General features: G+C 38.3%; 1 protein-coding gene across 1 annotated transcript; it reads left to right on the forward strand.

The window, feature by feature from the left end:
* Positions 1 to 840: 840 nt before the first annotated feature.
* Positions 841 to 15,193, forward strand: LOC110023512 (probable receptor-like protein kinase At5g61350). The gene is made up of 5 exons (XM_020722969.1): positions 841 to 2,112; positions 5,189 to 5,714; positions 6,669 to 7,071; positions 13,998 to 14,477; positions 14,876 to 15,193. The coding sequence occupies exons 1-5, from the start codon at positions 1,041 to 1,043 to the stop codon at positions 15,053 to 15,055; spliced, it is 2,661 nt and encodes an 886-aa protein (XP_020578628.1). The 5' UTR covers positions 841 to 1,040; the 3' UTR covers positions 15,056 to 15,193.
* Positions 15,194 to 22,681: the final 7,488 nt, after the last annotated feature.

Consider the following 22,681-nt stretch of genomic DNA (forward strand, 5'->3'; position numbering starts at 1 on the left):
GTACATTTTTGTAAATAAAATATTCACCCTCGGGTTAAGATTTATGTAAATCTTTCGATGTATGAATACGTGGTTCATGGGATGTCATTCATTTTAGATGGTTCAATTTTTAAATTGATCAAATTAATTGCAACTGAAATCTGACATTCGAAAGATTAAACCTGACAAAATTTCAATAAAATTGTACCAACTGAAACTAAGCTTACTTCCGCTCAAATAGTTTAGCTATGAACAAATATATACGTAGTTGTTAGCTAGAGCTTGGTTTTGAACAAATATTAAGAATTACATATCTCACATGTATGATATCGATTTGATTTTTTGAATCTTCCATTTAATTTCTATTTTCGATTTTTCCGCTTGTTCGGTTAAATGAAGAGTAAAACATAACTAAAAATTGAAAACAAACAATCAAATATTGAGATTTAGATTCAAATTTTTTTTATTTTGACCACATAATACACTTCTAAACACATAGATATGAGTTTTAAGGTGAGTTTGAGGTTTTAAAAGTTAATAATAATGATATATGTATTATAGTATGAAGGATTTAAGTGTTATGAATATAAAAAAAAATTAAAATTTAGATATTAGGTTTGTAAATACATAGAAACTGTGTATAAAAAAATGCAATTTTTATTAATCAATTTATTGCATAAAAATGCAATTTTTATTTTATTTTATTTTTTTTTTTTTGGGAGAAGTTTCTAATAATCAATGTATCGTATCTCTGTCCGTGAGTTGTTCGATCTCAACTAAATTATGTAACAAAAAATCCTAAATTAAATGCATAAAAAAACATAATTCATTAAATTATCACAGAAATAACAGTCCTATTTATATTCAGGTCTGAAATCCCATGTTTCTTCCTCTTTCGTGCTTCCAACCTTCCTCCTCCCCTACAATTGCGGCCAAACGCCAAACTCATCCGTAACAGGTAACGCCGAGCCGATCTCTCATCCCCATTGTCCATCCTACCATCTCCATGTCTTCTCCTTCCCTTCTCTCCTCCATCTAACCCCTCGCCGCGCGCCCCCACCATGATCGGAGGGGAGAAACATGGGCCAGCATCGGGCATCCACCTGACGCCCATTTTCTCCCTCTTCCTCCTCCTCCTCCTCCACCTTCCTCTCTCCCTCACCTCCAACAACCCTAAAAATCCCGCCTTTACCCCTTCCGACATCTACCTCCTCGACTGCGGCGCCCCTAAAAGCCTCCAACTTTCCGACGGCCGCACCTTCCGCTCAGAGCCCCAATCCTCCTCCTTCCTCTCCACCGACGAGGACATCCGCCTCTCATCCACCTCTCCCATCCCTTCCCTCTCCCCTCTCTACCACACCGCACGCGTCTTCTCCTCAACCTCCAGCTACTCCTTTTTCATCACCAAACTCGGCCTCCATTTCATCCGCCTACACTTCTTCCCCTTCCCTTCCCCTTCCTACAACCTCTCCTCCGCCATCTTCACCGTCAACACCGAAGATTTCGTCCTCCTTCGCGACTTCTCCGTACCATCCCCTGCCTCCCCTGTTCTCAAAGAATACCTCATCAACGTCGACAACGAACGCCTTTCCCTCACTTTCAAACCCCAAAAAGGCTCCTTTGCCTTCCTCAACGCCGTCGAAGTTGTCTCCGCGCCGGAATCTCTCATCCCCAACTCCGCCGCTAGCATCAGTCCCCAAGAGCAGTTCAGCGGGATTAACAACTATGCGCTCGAGGTCATCAGTCGAATTAACGTCGGCGGGGAGAAGATTTCATCTGAGAATGACACGTTGGCGAGAGAATGGCTTCCGGATTCATTTTTGAAGCCGCCGGAGACGGCGGAGAAGGTGGCCATAGCGCCGGAGAAGGTTAAGTATCCCGAAGATGGCACGGTGACGCAGCTTATTGCGCCGAGAAGCGTTTACGCGACGGCAGATAGCATGAGGGATGCGAATGTATCGGAGCCGATGTTTAATATAACGTGGGAGATCCCGGCGGACGGCGGCGGATATTCGTACCTCGTTCGACTCCATTTCTGTGACATTGTTAGCAGGAGTCTTAATACGCTATACTTCAACGTTTTCATTAACAGGATGCTGGCTATTCCCAACCTCGATCTTTCATCTCTAACAGGTATTACAACAATACCCAATTACCTTTTTATTTTTTAATGATGCAAATTTTATTGAAGTTCTGCAATTGTGAGTCAAGCATATTATAATATATTTGATTCAACATTAATATATTGACAATCCTCCCTTTTTAAAAGGGAGATTTACATACCTACCATACAATTCCTAAGTTTAAATACATCAACCACCTAAACTTAACTTCAATTTTTAACTTAAAAACCATCCTAGCTGTGCTGAAAACATAGGAATCAGGTCGGTTTGTATGTAAAAATTAAAGTTTGGGCTGTTGATCTGTCAGAATTGGGTAAAAACTATTTCAGAAGAGACCTATGCGTTAGATTGCTTGTTGTGCAAATATCTAAATTTTGACTTTTATGTTGATTCAAGTTTTAGTCCTTGATATTATTCATTATAGACGTTCATTGCACCGAAGATAATTATATATTGTGGATGAAGCTCAAATAGTATAGGAGAGGAACTAAATTTAAGTTGGATTTTAACAAAAGGGTTTTTTGGTTTGCTGAAAAAGGAATGTGGTGTAAAAAGATTGCAGGATATTTTGATTGTAGTGTATTCTAAAAATGTAGAAATTGTTTGATTGTTTGTGAAGTAAATAGAGTGAAATTACTTTTTGTTTGTTTAGATTTCAGAAAAGTCTGACTAAATTTCAGCGAAGAGAATGCCAACTAAATTTAAAAGAGACAATTTTGAGAAATATAGAGATGTTATTAGAATCTTTTGAGGAACTTTTTGTGTGAGACTGATGAAACAAAATTTTTACCAAAATGTTTGACATTACATTTGTTCTTATTTGATTAAAACTCTATATTTATAAGGAATAATTAGTATTGCATTATATAATTGACTACATGATAAGATTATATCGATTGAACTTGATTTGTTACTTATATGGCAGATGAGTTGGACTTATATAATCTATGCTATTTAAGAATTATTTGGCCTGTGCTTCCAAGTTCTTATAGGGGAACTTCGTTAGTTGACTGTACAATGAGATTATTGTTATATCCTAAATTGTTCTTGGACTCACACAATCTAGATAAGCGTGATCGAGAGAAAGACAAAAAAATAGATTAACAAAGAGTGTATAGAGAGAAAAGCTCTGGAATTTTATTACTCAAAGGACATCGAATACAAAGAGTGTATCATTAGGTATATCTGATTGAGTCTCCGTTGTCTCAAACTTGATCTTTTATTTGTAGGTTTGGATTGATCTTGGTTATACAATATAATGGGCTACATGAAAATAAAAGATAAAAATACATGAATGCCGTAACAACTCCTTTGGCCTTATAGAGGACACTTGTCAAGTGAGTTTTCATGTTAAGAGTTATAAAATTGACAAGCTGTTGAACCAAGGTGCCATGAGTATAGTTAACAATGTAGCAAATAGTAATTGTAAAAGCAAATGATATTCCATGCAATAAGAAAAAAAAAATACAAATAAAAATCTACAATAAGGCCTTACTATACAAAATTTGATGGAGAATTTATTCACTAGAGACAGAGAGAAGTGTTGCACTCATGTAGGAGTATTAAAGTAGTATGATTACACATAATCAAAGGTTGTTAACAAATAAAGGATGAATGTGCAATATGTAGTCATAGAATGATAAGGCAGATGATGCCACCTGAGATGCAAATGGAAGGGGAGAATATAACAACCAAAATTAATGATTTAAAATCTCCCCCCTAAGCTGATGATTCGAACGAATTGCCAATTGTTCACGAAGAAAGGAAAATCGAGAGATAGAGTGAACCTTAGTAAAATTCTCAACAACCTAACCTTGGCAAGTGATGTGATAATTAATAATTTCTTTTAATATGATACATACAATTCCGAATAAAGTGATATTCAACCTCAATATTTTGACTAAACATAAAAAAAAATTAAGCTATTAGCGAGACTCAACGTGAAAAGATTATCACAATATAAATATGTCAGCTCAATGCGCTTGCTGAACTGCAATCATAAAGTATGTCAAATCGAGAGAGGTAGTAAAACAATGAGGCGGAGTAAAGATCTTCTTTGGTTTTAGTGTCACTATTTAAAACTTGATAACTATATGATAAGTAATGTGTATGGAGGAGGTGAAGATGCTGTAGAAATAGGCATAGGCATTGAGGGGATGATATCTAGGAAAGAGTAATAAGAATGTTGAGGACCACATAACTGAGTGGAAGAATGAGAAAGTAGAGAGATAGCTGGTGGGTTGTGTAGCGATGAAATAAGAGCAAGTGGTGGATTGTAAGAGAGAGTGTATGAAAAAATAAGGGAAGGATCCCACACATCAAAATGATGATCTCAGAGGGAACAAGATATCTTGAGATAGAAGTAGTAAAGAGTTTTATGTGACCTTTTGCTATATTGCCGAGATTACATGAAAAGTTAGAAGAAGAAAACATATTGTAGGACCTCAGTCTGCTAAAGTAGAAAGAATAGTATTGTGAGGATGTCCTAAACGACAATGCCAAGTAGGGGTGTTGTGTGGTGGAAGCCAACACATGTTGTTTGCAAGTTGAAGATTATGAACGTGGTCGAACAAGGTAAAGTCCATCATGACTGGTCCCAAGAAGAGGGCTTGATTTGTCTTCCACTCCTTTATAGAGTAATCACTTCATCAAAGGAAAGGAAACAAGAGTTCTTTCAAGTTAAACAAACATCAAATTATGTGAGATTTGTGGAGCGTGAAGAAGGGGGGATAAGCAAAACTTACAGTGAGAATTAGGTAGCCTTTGCCAATATGAGCAATTGTGAGAGCTTGATCACTCTCAACAATGACTTGTTGATTGCCATGATAAACTTATGGCAATAAAAATTATGTAAAAGCATTGATAATGTGTGAAGTAGCGCTAGAATCAAAATACCAGCTATTTGACAGTGATGAAGCATCAACCAGTAATGCATGACAAGTAGCATTGTGATTATATTGTAACTTTGTGCGATGCCAACATGTGAATGTTATATAACAGTTTGCCACATGATTGAATTCTTAAACAGTTGTAGTCTATAAACAAGAATAAATTTTTTGAGCTCACTCACTGTCTCGGCCTTGCAGGTGGGAACCTCGCCATGGCCTACTACAAAGACTTCGTCGTCGCCGGAACCACTCTCATCTCCAGCAGCATCTCCCTCCAAATCAGCCCACCAGTGATGAATGACATCGGTCTTCCCAATGCCATACTCAACGGCATTGAGGTCATGAAGATGAGCAATAGCGCCGGCAGCCTTGACGGCCCATATTCCGTCGACGGCTCTTACCACAGCGATGGAGCCACCGGCAACTTAAAAGGAAAGGTCGTGGTAGCCATCTTCGGTTTCGCTATGGGAGCAACAGCATTGGCGCTGGTGACGATTATGTTCCTTCGATGGCGGCGGCGGCCAGAGGATTGGAGGAAGAAGCATAGCTTCTCATCTTGGTTGTTGCCACTACATGTTAGCCATTCAGGCCGGCCGGGTTTTTTGAGAAAGTGGAGTGGGAAGGGGAGCTCCTCCTCTTCAAAGAATGGAAAGGGTTTTGAGTCGCGCAAGAGCAAGGGCGGGTATACAAGTTATCTCACAACGGGCGGGCTTGGCCTTGGGAGGTAATTTTTCAAACTTTTTTCTTTTTTTTTTCAATATATTTTAGGAAATTATATATTTAAAACGGGCTGTTTACATACATGGCACCCAACATCTTGCTAATTACAAATATAGCACCCTATTTCATCCAATTTTTTAAATTCTTGCTAGAATATCAAAATTTATGATAAAATCCGAACCAATATTTTTCATTTTTATCAAATCATCAATGATTTGATAGTGGCACGTGCAAGTACATCGGTTAGTTAGTTTAAAAATATCACATCGGTGCTGGATTTTGTAAATAACAATATTTCAGACGCTATGCATGTAATTATCCCTAAAAATTTGATATTTATATTTTGTATCATAATGATATCAAAATGATAAAATCTAGGAAAATTTACATACATAGCATGCAATTCTTATGGCTCTACCTATCTCCCACCCAGAGTTTCATTTTTACACACATAACACTTTACCTAAGGGATGAAAAGATGAGTTTGACTATTAAAAATGTGATAATAAGTGCTATTTATGTAAAAGCCCCTAAAATCTATACATGAAAATAAGTATTTCACTCTTAAAAGATTAATATATATATAAATGTTAGAATTTTAAATGTTATGCATGTAAAAATTAAAATTCTGATATTAGAAATGTAACATATACATTTTTATAGAAACTAAATTTATAAAAATTAAACCACAATATTCTTATAAAACCTCAAACAAAATGAATTTACATTCATTATTTTTTACATAGATTAAGTACACATAATCTCAAAATAAATTCAATGACTATGATTTTATTTTCATTGTAAAAATAATGTAATTTAAAATTTCCTCACCAAATTTATTTTGGGAAATAAATAGTTTATTCGTGCGAAATAAATGCTATTAAAATTTAATTTAAAATATTATGATTAATCAATTGCTTTTTATGAAACAAAATAATAATAAAATTGGTCCCACCAGATTCTTCACGTTCGCGGAGGTCCAGCAGGCCACCTGCAACTTCGACGACAAGAACGTGATTGGCGTGGGAGGCTTCGGAAAAGTCTATCTGGGCATCCTGGACGACGGCACCAAGCTGGCCGTTAAGCGCGGCAATCCTTCCTCCGATCAAGGAATCAATGAGTTCCATACGGAGATCGAGATGCTGTCCAAGCTCCGCCACCGCCACCTCGTCTCTCTCATCGGCTGCTGCGACGAGAACAATGAGATGATTCTTGTGTACGAGTACATGTCCAACGGACCGCTTCGCGATCATCTCTACCCTTCTTCTCCCACCCTGATTCCACTTTCGTGGAAGCAGCGCCTCGAGATCTGCATCGGGGCCGCCCGCGGCCTCCATTACCTCCACACCGGCGCCGCCCAGGTAAGCCAGCCCAATTTCTGCTTTTTAGATATGTAGAAGGAAAAAAAAAATTATTTGAATTATGTAGGGGGAAAAAAAACTGAAAAAATATATGTAAAAGTGGCTTTGGATGCATGATATAAATATTTTAAGTATTTAATTATATAACCATAACACATAAATATTTATATTTGTTTGCATAATATCTTAGTTTTTAAAAAATATAACAAATAACACTAATATTAATTGATCTAAAATAAAAATATATATTTTCATGACATATTTTTTGTGTAATTTAAGTAGTATAAAGAACGGTTGAGAATACGAAGTTTTTTTTTTAGAGTAAACTTTTAAACGATCATTCAACGCTAAGCAAGAGAATCCGCGTTTTTAAACTCGGAATAGGTCAAAGCTCAGGAGATGGTCCCCTACTCAGTAGCAGTAAGATCCGCCAAGGGTAAGGCGTGAATCGTGCTGGCAGCGAGTCTCGTTGGATACTCCGCACAGACTGTGACAAGATCTATTAGAGCTTACGAGAGGGAAGATTTGGTCGGGGCAGCAGACTGACTAGACAGACAAGACACGAGCCCTGTAAGACTTGAGTCAACCAACAAGTGAGCCACAGTTCGCCTAACGAAACGGGTCGACTCATCAATCGATCTTCTGATTAAAGTGATAGATCCCATAGAACCAACAAACCACATCTTTTGTCAAGACGACCGACTTATTTACACCAACCGATTACCCTATCTTGACAGAGACAAATTTCGATTGCCCGACCGACGTGATCGACCACCCACAGGCTGACAACATTCAAGCTCATAAATCATTATAAATCATTATTTTTGTCAACATTATGACAATCATTAATTCAAATTATACACATTAATTATATTTAGGAGCGGTTGTCATAATAGTTCTCACCTCCCTTAATTGTACTAATTAGACCCTTTAAATAGGCGGTCCTAAGAAGAATAAAGACTGGCTTTTTCCTTGAGTGGGGAAAATTTTCGTGTGTTCTTACTCTCTCACTCTCTCTCTCTCTCTCTCTCTCTCTCTCGCCTCATTCAATTCTGACTCCCGTGGCGTGCTCGCAAAAGGATAAGTTAGGATTCAACTTCTTGAAGATGGTGCGTTGAGCGTGAAACATGCAACAGACGAGAAGTGGAAAGGACTAAGAAGGAATCACTTTCTAAAGAGAAAAAAATACACATTGTGCCAAATATAAATGCTACGTAATTGGACGTCCACACACAAGTCGAGAATCTACAAACCCAAATGACCTTCATGTGGAGTAATTCGAGGTCCTCCAATCAGCAATCACCCAGATGAATGACTAGACGCCTCGATTGGAAGCAAAACCTTAAGAGGTTCATCCTTAAAGGGCCTCAGCGAAAAGACCGTCGGGTCCAGACAACCAGATCAACAACCAGCGGACAGAGAGATAAGACGAGTCATGGCATGCTGACATAACCACATCTACACAGGCGAACAGACGATGGGAAGAGGTATGCCCGCTTGCAAGAGGGGCTTTTACTTATCGAATCGAAGAGGCCTTACCTCCATCCAAGCTAAGGATCCCTTGCTTGGATTATTACTAAGGGATGACCAACCAGATCAACGACATAGCATCATTCGAGTCATCAGTTGACCTGCTCCAGATCAATGACCCCATAAATGTGTCGACTTTTCCAAACCTCCCTAAAGGAGTTGACCCTTCGATTGTTCAACGATCTGCCGATTGAAACTATCCCAAGTTACTATGAATTTAAAAGACTATTCGTCTCACACTTCTCAAACGTACAAAAATGGAGGAAGGACTCAGACACCCGGATTGACTTCAAACAAGGAGAAAATGAGAGCTTACAGGCCTACATCGCATATTTCCAAAATGAGATGTTGGAAGTTAGAGTCCTGAAGCCTGATATAGCTGTAAAAGCTTTGAAATGAGGAGTCTGAAGCAAACGATTAAAGTATTATCGAAACCTATTTAAACCCACTACTTTCACGGAGGTATTGGAGATGACAAACAGGCACATACTCATCGAAAAAGACCTCTAGGGCTCCCCGAAGGGTAAGTTGGAGTCACCTGACAATCCATCAAATGGGCGAAAAGAACAGGGTGAATCGCGGAAGGCGAAGGACAATTGATCCCTCACAGGTCACCAAAATGACAACAACTCTCGGTCCTGGGATCAACGGAGAAATGGTTGTAGGCATCTTGACCGAAACTGACGCTCTAACCAATGATGATCCAATATTACGAAAGACCATATGTTTACTGGGAAATGCAAGGTTTCACCACTCAACATGTCAATGACCGAGATGGTCCAAGCCATCCAAAACAAGGATATTTAAAATTGGCCCTACCACTGAAGGCGGCCTCGACCTTACGAGATCCGAAGAGATACTTCCAGTACCATTGTGACCATGGTCACGACACAAAGGAATGTCATCATCTTTGAAATCTGATAGAGGAGCTCATCCACGCTGGAAATCTCAAATAGTTTGTCACAGTCAGTGTGCAGTCAACGTGCACACATAGTGATATGTAAAGCTCCAGCAGAAGAACCCGCAAACGAGTTTGCCCGGTTGAGTGAGGTCTCCGGTTGAGTGAGGTCCAGTTAACGGGGATAATCCCGACCATCTTAGGGGGAGGACCTAACCATCTTTCTTGAAAAGAAACTTTTGGGAGAGGTATGCTCCGTCATCCTGTATAAACGTAACAATTGCCAATTATCTTTATAGATATAGATCTCCCACCGAAGGGGAACCCCTACAATGAAGTGATCGTTACTAGGTGTGTAGTATTCTGGTTGATATATGGAGTTTATTCAATATCATGTTCAATACGGTGTTTGATAAGATCAACCTGAAGATCAATCGGTTGACAACGCCAGCGGGTCCATTGTTCGGATTCTCCTGGGAAAGGAAGGAGGAGCTGGGCTACATCGCTCCTAGTCATTTCTTGGGGGGGGAACCAAGAAAGCAATACTGTACAGAGGATTTTTTCATGGTGGAATCTCTATCGACTGCAACGCTATCAATGGAGGCCACTCCTGAACACCTATCGGGCGATCATTTCCACCTATCATTTGGTCGTAAAGTTTCTGGGCGATGGAGAGGGTATCACAGTCCGGGGTACTTGGTGCAATCTAGAAGCTGTTATTTTCAAGCGGTCTCGAACGTTGACCACGTACCACTTTATATCCAGATGCAGAGGGAGCGGGCTCTCGAGAACAGCGAAACCGTCCTCCAAGTACCTCTGTCTGACGAAGAACTCGATGAGATCTTCTTAATTAGCAAAATTTTCGGTCCTGGGATCAACGGAGAAAAGGTTGTAGACATCTTGACCGAAACTGACGCTCTAACCAATGATGATCCAATATTACGAAAGACCATATGTTTACTGGGAAATGCAAGGTTTCACCACTCAACATGTCAATGACCGAGATGGTCCAAGCCATCCAAAACAAGGATATTTAAAATTGGCCCTACCACGACCCTACCACTGAAGACGGCCTCGACCTTACGAGATCCGAAGAGACACTTCCAGTACCATCGTGACCATGGTCACGACGCAAAGGAATGTTGTCATCTTTGAAATCTGATAGAGGATCTCATCCACGCTGGAAATCTCAAATAGTTTGTCACAGTCAACGTGCACACATAGTGATATGTAAAGCTCCAGCAGAAGAACCCGCAAACGAGTTTGCCCGGTTGAGTGAGGTCCAGTTAACAGGGATAATCCCGACCATCTTAGGGGGGGGACCTAACCATCTTGCTTGAAAAGAAATGTTTGGGAGAGGTATGCTCCTTCATCCTGTATAAACGTAACAATTTGCCAATTATCTTTATAGATATAGATCTCCCACCGAAGGGGAACCCCTACAATGAAGTGATCGTCATCACGATGCTAATCAACAACTACTAGGTGTGTAGTAATCTTGTTGATATATGGAGTTTAGTCTCATGTTCAATACGGTGTTTGATAAGACCAACCTGAAGATCAATCGGTTGACAACGCCGGCGGGTCCGTTGTTCGGATTCTCCTGGGAAAGGAAGGAGGAGCTGGGCCACATCGCTCCTAGTCATTTCTTGGGGGGAACCAAGAAAGCAATACAATACAGAGGATTTTTTCATGGTGGAATCTCTATTGACTGCAACACTATCAATGGAGGCCAATCCTGAACACCTACCGGGCGATCATTTCCACCTATCATTTGGTCGTAAAGTTTCTGGGCGATGGAGAGGGTATCACAGTCCGGGGTACTTGGTGCAATCTAGAAGCTGTTATTTTCAAGCGGTCTCGAACGTTGACCACGTACCACTTTATATCCAGATGCAGAGGGAGCGGGCTCTCGAGAACAGCGAAACCGTCCTCCAAGTACCTCTGTCTGACGAAGAACTCGATGAGATTTTCTTAATTAGCAAACTTTTTTTGCAAGGCTTAGGTACCAGTTGATACAAACACTTCGGGAGCATCAGAAAGTGTTCACTTGGACTGCAGTGGAGATGCCCGACATTTCAATCGACGTAGCATCCCACAAGCTAAACATCAACCCCTACGCTTGACCGGTCAAACAGAAAATTTGGCCGACTGCTAGAACTTTGGCTGAACCGATAGCGGCGGAGGTGCAGAAGATGCTTGACGCTGACTATATTCGCAAGGTACAATACCCAATTTGGCTCTCAAACGTTGTGATGGTCAAGAAAGCCAATGACAAGTGGTGGATGTGCGTCAAATTCACCAATCTCAACGCCGCCTGCCCGGATGATACCTACCCCCTGCCGAAGATTGACACCATTATGGACACAATGGCCGGATACTCGGTAATGAGTTCCTTTGAGGCTTACTCCGACTGCCACCAAATAAAAATGCACCCGACCGACGCTGAAAAACGACATTTATTAGCACACAAGACATATTTTATTTTAATGTAATGCCCTTCGGGCTTAAGAACACCGGGGCGACCAATCAGCGCCACATGGATGTACTTTTTTCTAATAAAAAAGGAAAAGAAGTTGAGGTGTATGTTGATGATGTTCTACTTAAGAGTAAGACAGTCAAACAACACATCAAAGACCTAAAAGAGACATTCGAAACACTAAAAAAAATTCAATATGGGATTGAAACCCTCCAAGTGCACCTTCCGAGCGTCAAATGACAAGTTTCTCGGCTTCCTGTTGACTCCTGATAGATTAAAAGCCAACTCATAAAAAATATAGTTAGTCCTAGACATACTGCTCCCTGCAGAGTACCAAGGAAGTCCAGAGATTAACCGGTCAAATCATCGGGCTTAGTCGTTTCATCCCAAAGTTAGCCAACAGGTGTGCAGTGTTCTTCAAAATGCTAAGGAAAAATCAATGTTTCAAATGGATGAACAAGTTTAAGGTGTTCAAAATCTTGAAAAGTTCCTTATTGTTACCCCCACTGCTCCAATGCTCGAAGCCAACAAAAAAGAGTTGTCACTGTGCCTCGGAGTCGGACAAGAGGTGGGAAAACAATATCCAGTCTACTGCACGAGTCGAGTGCTTCATGGCTTCGAAACCAGGTACTCGATTATGGAAAAACTAACTTTCACTTTGATTAATTTTGCTTGTAAGCTTCGATCGTATTTCTGTATGCATATGATTCGATTTATCACAAACCATCCGTTGAAATACGTGCTCACACAATCAGAGCACTCCGAACGACTGCTAAAGTGGGCGATAGAACTCAGCGAATTCAACATCACCTACATTCCGCGGACGACAGTCAAAACTAAAGCAATCGTCGACTTCCTGGCTAATTTTTCTGTGACAGAGGAGTAAAAAGGAATTTTCACCAACAATAGGACGTCGATGGAGCCTCCAATCAGGCAATAATTGGGTTGGGGCTGGCTTTGAGTAGAGAACATCTCTGTCAGTCTATCTCGGTAGAGTTTGAGCTCAACGTCACAAACAACTAGGCGGAGTATGAAGCGCTGATTGTCAGACTTCACCTAGTCTCTTGGCTCTGAGGTCCCGCAGAACCAACCAACCAGACATCTTGTTAAGACGACAGACCTTATTTACACCAAATGATTATCCTCTCTTGACAGAAACAGATTTTGGTCTAGTCGACCGACATGATCGGTTTCACGCTGGTCGACCGACATGATCGGTCTCTCACCGACTGATAACATTTAAAGCTCATAAATCATTGTAAATCATTATTTTTGTCAAACTTATGACAGTCATTAATTCAAATTATACGTATTGATTATATTTAGTAGAGATTGTCATAACAATTCCCACCTCTTTTAATTGTACTAATTAGAATTTTTTAAATAGGTAGTCCAAATAGGAACAAAGATAGGCTCTCCTCTTTTTCTGAGTGGGGAAAATTTGTGTGTGTTCTATCTCTCTCTCACCTCTTTTAATTATGACTCTTTGAGTGTGTTTGTAAAAAACAAGTTAGGATATATATATATATATATTATAAAAGAATGGCCGGAGGCCATGATGGGAGCTCTTAGTCACCCTTAATGTGCCTAAACCCTCGATCCCGCGTTGCAATGCTGATGCACTCAGGCAGGCTTAAAGCCATGACCCCAAGGTACTCACAAACCAAAGAGACAGGTTAATTAGGCAGAAAGGTAGGTAGATAGATAATATAAAATGATTTTAAATATTAATTATACTTATTTTATTATGTAACACTCAAATTAATATTTAAACTACATTCATAAAAAAATATAATTAATATTTATTCATCTAGAATGAAATAGACACACGCATATGTTTTAATATTTTTTATAGGTTATGAACCTATTAGTGGCAATCATGTGGGAAAATAATTACGTGCGTGGTCCATAAATTTACATGCACTATTATATATACATATTGTACAATAATTTACAATAATATTGTAGATACATCCATTCTGTAAGTAATACCTGCTACTCATCCTCCTCCTCTCTCAGGGCATCATCCACCGAGACGTGAAGACCACCAACATCCTCATGGACGAAAATCTCGTCGCCAAAATGTCAGACTTCGGTCTCTCCAAAGCCGGCCCTTCCTCTCTCGACCAAACCCACGTCAGCACCGCCGTCAAAGGCAGCTTCGGCTATCTCGACCCCGAGTACTTCCGGCGGCAGCAGCTCACCGATAAGTCCGACGTCTATTCCTTCGGCGTGGTGATGTTCGAGGTGCTCTGCGCGAGGCCGGCGATCAATCCGGCGCTGCCCAGAGATCAGGTGAACTTAGCCGAATGGGCTCTGCACTGTCATAGAAAGGGAAAGGTTCAGATGATCATGGACCCGCATTTGGTCGGCCGCGTCGGGCCGCCTTCGTTGAACAAGTTCGTTGAGGCGGCGGAGAAGTGCCTGGAGGATTCCGGCGTTGATCGGCCGACGATGGGGGATGTGCTGTGGAACCTCGAGTACGCGTTGCAGTTACAGGTAGTTTGACTCTACTTAATCAATTAATTTAGTGTCTATTTTAAAATCATTTTTGATAAAAATTGTATATGTAATCTCTAATATTGAGATTTTTATAGTTACGTGGGAGGATAAATTCATCTTTTGACTCTGTTGAAATATCATTTTTGTCTCTTTTGAAATATCACTTTGTTCTTTGTTGTCCTAATCCCTTCTACATTGGATCTATGTCATTGGGTGGCAAGTTGGTAGTAAGTTATGTTGTCAGTCGTAAGATCCTTCTGACCCTGGTTCAATCCCTACGGGGATGTACAGCAGGTAGAGGGGGCAGTATTTTCAAATACCAATTTATATATATATATATATAACTCTTTTCATGAATATCATACTTAATTTTGGTTTCTTGCGCCCGGCTACAGGAAGCGTGGACGGGGCAGGCGAACGAGGACGACGACCGATCTGACATCGTCAACGCCGGCGAAATCCAATTACAGCAGCTCGACGACCGACAAAGAATGGAAAGAGGGTTCGAAGATGAAGTTACAGCCGGCGATTCCTCCACCACGACGGGGCCGCCGCCACTCTTCCAGGGGCGGTGAACGAAAGAGCACTACGAATCTGTGATGAAAGAAAAAAAAAATGATGCCTTTTATAATCTGCATCTAGTCTTTTGCATTGTAAAAAAGATGAGAATTTTATTATGTGGTGAGAAGTGAAAGCTATTGACATTTGGTTTTTTTTTTTTTTTTTTTGATCATTTTGATATTTATATTGAGTTAGGATATTGTATTCTTCTGTAATGATATGAAGAAAAGATTTCAGGGAAATTTATTTAAATTATTTTTGTATTTTATATTTTATTAAGACAAGCATTAAATTATAAGGCAGGCAAATGCAATTTTTTGGAGTGTTTCCTAATTAGCCCCCTTGCATAATGCATATTGTTTTTAAATTTGATGGGATTTGACTCAAAATGGCTTAAAAGGGTTCAAATGAATCCAATCCTCAAACTGATTCAATTGTATCAATCAAAGTTCAATATGCTCCTAAGGGAGTTGGGGCAGAAAAATACATTTTTTCTTAGAAGGAATTTTAAGATAAGCTTAATTGATCCTTAGCGGGCCTTCTGGTCAAGGGGTTTGACTGGATCTTTAGATGAGCTTGGATGGGTCCAAACTTTATGCTGAGATCATTAGCTTCATTTGAAGCCGACTGGTACCAAGTTTTATTTGGATACGCTTTGATTAAATGGGCCCTTAGTGGGTTTATTAAATTTAGTTGAGCAACAGATCTGAGGCCTTCATTTGAGTAAAAAATGATGTCTAGTGGTTTCTACATATGTTATGGTCGTCATAAGTTAAAATTTAGGGAAAATGAGATAGTTGACTTTTGGGTGGAACCCACAAGTCAATCGGGTTGATTTGGTCAAATAGAGTTGATCAAGCCTCCTAGGTTCAAGGAATAGCTTAGGGAAGGGTTTAAAGTCACTAGGGAAGGTCTTAATTAAGCATTTGACTTAATTTTGAGCAATTTAGGTCTAGAGGTCCTATATAATATTTGAGGGTTGACTTGAATCTAATTAAGTTTGGACTGGATTTAAGTTCGCTTGATTGTAACATGAACTCTCCATTAGATGACGAACTGCATTACTTGAAATGTTAGGTTTAAGTTTGGGCCTAGTTTTTCACCTAGGCCAAATGCAATCACCAACAGGAGAACTATGACAAAATTATAAGTTTGCAAGTGAAAGTTAAGAATTTGATTGGTATTGTCTCCATCGCTAAAAGTAACGTCGACACCATTGTATCTATATATCGATCCAATAATGAGGAGCGAGAAAGACTGAATATACATGTGTGCTTGTTGAGGCTATAAGTACATAGTTGGGATTTAGGCAGTGCTAGCAATGAAGGACAGTGTGATCTTATTTGCTGCAAATTTGGTAGGGAATAGAGTTGCATAATGTCATGCTCCAATTTGGTTGGAATAGAAGAGTCAAGCGTCAAGTGTGTTTGTAGGTGTGATGACTCCTTCCATGGAATATATTGTTATAGATGTGGCCACAATAACTCTAGAGTGCTTTGTGACGATCGAATGTGATAGTCTCTAATAATTTCATTGGAAATGTTGATTTCTTCACTGCAAAGGTGTGAGTAAAATATTGTCTAGATTAATTAGTGCAATTTGCTTCTTTTTTTTAACAATAGCGGTTTGCTTCTTATTTCTATATTAAATGTTGTATTTGAGATGGGTAGACCATTAAAGGTGTATCTTCAATGCCAATAGTAAAGCTAACAGTGGCGATGTTGTCAACTAGCATTTTGATCTGGTTGAGGTATTGGGTCATTGCATGATTTCTCTTAGAGATATCATGCTATTTATTTTTAAGCTCTTTTTTTGGGGGAACAATTTGTAGCTTGACATTTGCTTTCGTTCATGCTCCAAATAATTGAACACCTGTTCAAATTGAGAAAATATAAGCGGATTGATGTTGTCGTGATTGAGTGCAGTGCAACTACTAGGGTTCGGATGATGATCATCCATCCAGTGCTTGTCAATCGATCACCTTATTGATTGGGCGATAGATGGCTCCATCAAGAAGTCCATCGAAGCCAAATGCCTTGAATATTTTTTAGTATTTGGGATCTATGTATTGTATAGTTGACCCATTTGGATTAACAAAAAGCCTCAAGTCGTAGCGGTTAAGCCATAAGGCTTTGGCACCATGATATATAAATTGGTTTTGGTTTAAAAATAATTCATCCTATATGAATGAATGTTAATGGTCTATTTTTCATCATTACTTTTCTTTCATTTATCATAAATCTTTATCTTTAAGAATTCCATTAACTGCAAACTAAAACAGCTGATGTGCTAATGGATGGGCTTTTCATACTAACCTAGTTATAATATTTATAATTGTCCTGCCAAATAATAATAAGAAAAAGGACAGCATAAATAACAAGCATAAATACAAAATTAAGAACATAAACCTGATTATTTATCTCTACTGCGAGCTTATATGAACATTTGCTGTCTTAATTGTTGACTTCTTCCTATAACTTCCAAGAGGCCAAGTTGTTCCTTTATAATTATAAATTATTACTAAATTCAGGTTGGAAAATACCATTGACTTTTTATATCTTGACTTCTTTGGAAAAAAAAATGAGGGATTGCCACATGGAGAATGGAGATGGTATCATCCTAATTTGATTCCAATCCCCAATTAATGACTGCAGAAGTAATGAGATCCAAATGGTTTCCTGCCAAGTCTGGAAGGCTGCTTCACTTGCCAAATGTAACACTGAGAACATAACACAAGTACTGATTGATAGAAATACAAATAACAAGGAAGACAAATTATCTATTAACAACTTCTAATTACTTGATTATCATTTTTTTCTAGAAGTCCCTTATGTATATATATGTAGAATCTTGATTTGTTCATAAATCATATCCAAAGAATAAAGCGTAAGAAAGAGGATAGAGGGAGAAAAGTAAAATTTAATGAACAATAGCACGTATTGTTTGTCTTTTATGACCTCTTGGACCTCAAATTTGGTATCTGTTGTACATTAAATGATTACCTTATTTATGGAAGAGAGAGTACAATAAAATAATATTAGATTTCAACTCCTACTTTAATGAGGGTTGTAGATGACATTCTAAGTATTTTATCTATATGAGTTGATTGCTCGGTTGTCGTTTGACCCAGTTGGCTAAGCTTGTTTGGTCTCGACTCACCTGATCGGCTTGGCTGAGTCGGTGCTGCCGGCCACGACCGTGCTTCAGGTTGGCAGAACTGAATCGATTGGCTGGGCTTTGCCGATCGGTTGATCTTGTCTAATTGTCGACCCCCAATCTCTGGATGAAGAGCTCCTATCGTCGGAGCGAGTTTAGTTATCGGGGAGAGAATGAATCACCACAACCCAATAAATAGCTCGTTCCTCAATGAGGAGAGCGTGTGGGATGACCATAAGACTCTATGATATTATCAATTTTGAGTCCCTGATGAGGAACCTCGATGACGCCCAAGGCACGGCTTGTAATGGTGAAGAACTAGATTCTTTTCTTCGGGTCAAATCCATAGGAAGGTAGATTGATGTCTTCAGCCGGCTTTCTTGCAATGATTAGCTCGAATATTTATTTGTCTCACTTTAGTCAGATTCGTTCATATTTGGATCGTTCGGTTGTTCTTTTTGTTCTTTGGCTTTTGCTAGGATGACTTTGTCTGATTGGATAAGTCGGCCCTTTGTTCTTCTGTGAGTGGGGTTTTTTTTTTTAATCTTGTTTCGTCTCTTTCAAATCATCGGATATCCTCGGCATCGATGCTAACACATTTTTCATGTATATATATATAGAATCTCGGTTATAATGCAATCTTTATGACTGTCAAATCAAGAAAAAAATATAAAATACAACAACAACAAAAAAAAATCTGGCAACTCATGAAGTTGGATCATGAACTAAAAACTCCTCCTTCGATCTATATATTTCATAGATAAGAAGACTAACTAAATGATATTTAGAGAAACACATCCCACCAATTCGAAACAAAAATACAATTTTGAAACAGGTAAAAATCTTCATCACTGCATCTGCTTTTGTTAAGAACTGTATCAATCTGTGATTTTGATCATTCCACGCGCCATTACATCTTTCATAAGCTTCAACCGTCCATGAAAAATTGGATTCTTCATCAAATGCAGCATTTTGATCAGCTTAAATCCCAATTCTTCCATAAAGTCTAGCAGCCAAATACCTTCTTCTTAGTTGCGTTTGTTGCAGCAACACATTCAGCTTCGTTTGCAGACAACACAATCACATGTTGCAAGTATGGTTTCTTCAAATTGCATTCATCAATATTCTAAATTATTCTTAGTTCTGAACTTCTCAATTCACCTTCCAACATGATTTTTAATGGCAGCTTCTCTGAAGAGTTCATCTCCAAGAGAAAGAAGAATGGTGTTGCACGCCTTTAGTTGCATGTCCTTGGCCTTTGCTTTATCCATATGATGACTATAAGTAAGCTGTTTAAAATTTTTTTAAATACTTATAATTTCCTCTGAATATTTATAAAAATATACTTTTGTCATTAATAATAATAATAATATCAATAGCTTCCATAATAATGTTTTTAATAAAGATTTATTTTTGAAATTAATAATGTATTATCATACCATTATTAAAGAGTCATCAACTTCACCTTTAGAAGATCTTTTAAAATAAAATAATAATAATAAACGCAAAGCTTAAAATAATTGTCAATGTATATATATCCATATACTTTTGATGACATTGGTTTATATTTTTATTTATTTCTATGTTGCTCATCATTCCAATTGTATTTCGATCTTATCTCAGGGGTGTGTCTATCAAACAAACTTGGATCCAAAATTATTATATTATTAAAAATATTTATTTATTTATTTATCAATTTGAATTTGAGCTAAAAATTGATTAATTAATTAAATTAAGTTTAATAAGGTGATCATATGGCATCATTTTTCTGTGCGTACTCCTGACGTAACTCTACGTGCCGCGGAGGTTATTCCTGAATTATTTTCAGGTTATTTCTGGGTTATTTTCAATAATCCCGAAATAACCCAAAAATAACCCGCGGTCTTTATTTTGGGTTATTTTCAATAATAACTCAGGAATAATCTTCGTAGCACGTAAAGCTACGTCAGGAGTCTGAACAGAAAATGTGCTCGATCGTATGACTTGAGGTCCACCGTATTTATTTACTAGTTTAACTCCAAATGTCGGGGAGTTACAAAAGCAACCGAATAGAAGGCTGTCCTTCGATTCTGCCCTCCCTTGTGGAATCTTTTCCTTTATTACATTTGTATTATATGTTGGAATAAGATAACTTGACATAGTAATTGAAAGTGTAATATTTTATCATGAGATTACGAATTTTGATAGTACATATTATCTTTTGGGTTCAACTTTTCAAAAATAAATAAGTAAATAAATAAAAAAACACTAAAATATCATGTATTATCTTGTGATTATATAAATGAATTTAAAAATGGACATTTTTTTTATTCTTTCTTAATAATTAATTATTTGAATTCAAAAAATCATTCAATTGGTGAAAAGATAAATCACTTCGGGAAAAAGAAACGAAAAAGTATAATTGGACCTAAACAAAGTTAATAAAGGCCATTTTAACTTTTTAGAATAAGGATGATGTAATTTTGGTTATGCAAAAATAATGCAGAAATAAAGAAATTTGCACAAACAACAATCAAATACAAATGATTTATGTGGTTTGAAGTTGAATTGATCCTTTTACGTGCACAAGAAAGGAGATTCCACTAATACCGGATGGGGAGAAAGAAGGGGTTACAACTTCTGCAATTCTCAAATAGAAGAGAATTAGGGCATACAAGTAAATAAAGTCAAAAGACCAAATTACCCCTAATTATAAAAAGTCAAAAATACAATAATCTTCACCTCATCTCTTACTTCCAAATAAGTGAGAGATGACCAAATGAGCTCCAAACTCTAATTCAGTTGCACAAAAATGGTTGCCTATGTACCCCCTCCCGAAGGGACAAGTCTCGCGAATTTCTTCAAAGTGCTCGACTGGGCAATCAGATGTTCACCAAATTTCTGCAAGTCTCCTTCATATCTATCTTATTTAACAGAAAATTGTCGGCATCAATCAAGTCCCGAATAAAGTGGTACCTCAAATCAACATGCTTGGTATGAGCATAATGAATTGGATTTGTGGCCACAAATATTGCACTCAAATAGTCACATAACACCATCAAAGGCTTCTGATTAACACCCAAGTTATCCAATAGGCTATGCATCTATATCACCTCCTTCATTGTTTTCGTGACTGTCGTGTACTCAGTCTTCATAGTAGACAAAGCAACAGTAGCTTGAAGGCTCGACCTCCAACTAGTTGGACCTCCTACCACCATCAATAAATAGCCAATTGTAGATCTTCCCTTATCTACACCAAACAAGATTACTCGGCCAAGAATTCTACAAGCTCCACTCAACTCCTTCATTTAAAATGTTTGGACAGTTGATTTTTTATCCTATCAACATCAATCTGACTAGCAGATGTAATCAACACTATCAACAACATATATAAGCAAGTAAATGAACTCATTGTTGTCCAACTTCTTGAAATATGCACAATGATCATACTAACTTCTGATGTACATTTTGTACCCACATGAACTAGTCAAATTTTTTATACCATTGTCGTGGTGACTACTTCAACCCTTAAAAAGGCTTGTCTAGTTTGTAAATCAAGTCTTTTGATGCTCCATATTTAGGCAGTTGCAACATGTAGATCTCCTCTTGGAATTCTTCATCTATGAAAGCAGTCCTTACATCGAGTTGTTCCAAGATCAGGCCGTACTGTGCCACAAGTGCTAAGAGAACACTGATTGAGAGATGCTTGACCATTGGGGAGAACACCTCTTCATAATTAATGCATTCTCATTGCATAGAGCCTTTTGCCATTAATCTTACCTTATACCACACATCAGTTCCAAGAGATCTTTCATTCTTTGCATACACTCATTTGCACTCGATCAATTTTCTTATCGGAGGAAGTTTTACAAACCTCCAAGTATCATTCTTTCAAAGAGTCTCCATCTCTTCATCCATTGCTATTCTCCAAAAATCACAATCTGGGTTCTCCACCTATTCTTTGTAGTGACAAGAAGTTTCATCGACAATGGTTGAAAGTGCAAATTCAGTGTGATCCTTCAACCAAACTAGTTTTGGGACATTTTGGTGCTGGGTCATGCTCTTAGCAATAGATTTTTGACAGGAATCTCATACTCAACATCTTCTTCCACCTCATCCTAAGCATTATCAATAGATACCTCTTGAGTTGCAACTGGATTAGGTATCTGAGTCAGAGTGGGTGAACTATGTAAAACCAATGAGGTTGCATCAAACTTAAACTTTTGTTATATATTTATGGTCCCAATAGAACTCTTCAAGTTTGTCTCATGAATGTAACAACTCTGCTAATGACAATCTTCCTTACTGACTGATCATACAACTTGATACCCTTGATTCCATGCCTGAAGCAAATGAAGACCGTCTTTTTTTGCTCATGATTCCAATTTATCATTATGCATGTGGTAATAATTTGGACACCCAAACACTCTCATGCGCTCATAATCTCTAGCAGGATGTCTTAACCACATCTTCTTTAGGGCCTTTTTCCAAATAGCTACAAAAGG

This window comes from Phalaenopsis equestris, unplaced genomic scaffold (assembly GCF_001263595.1).
Source record: "Phalaenopsis equestris unplaced genomic scaffold, ASM126359v1 Scaffold000224, whole genome shotgun sequence".
In the NCBI taxonomy this organism is placed as follows: Eukaryota; Viridiplantae; Streptophyta; class Magnoliopsida; order Asparagales; family Orchidaceae; genus Phalaenopsis; species Phalaenopsis equestris.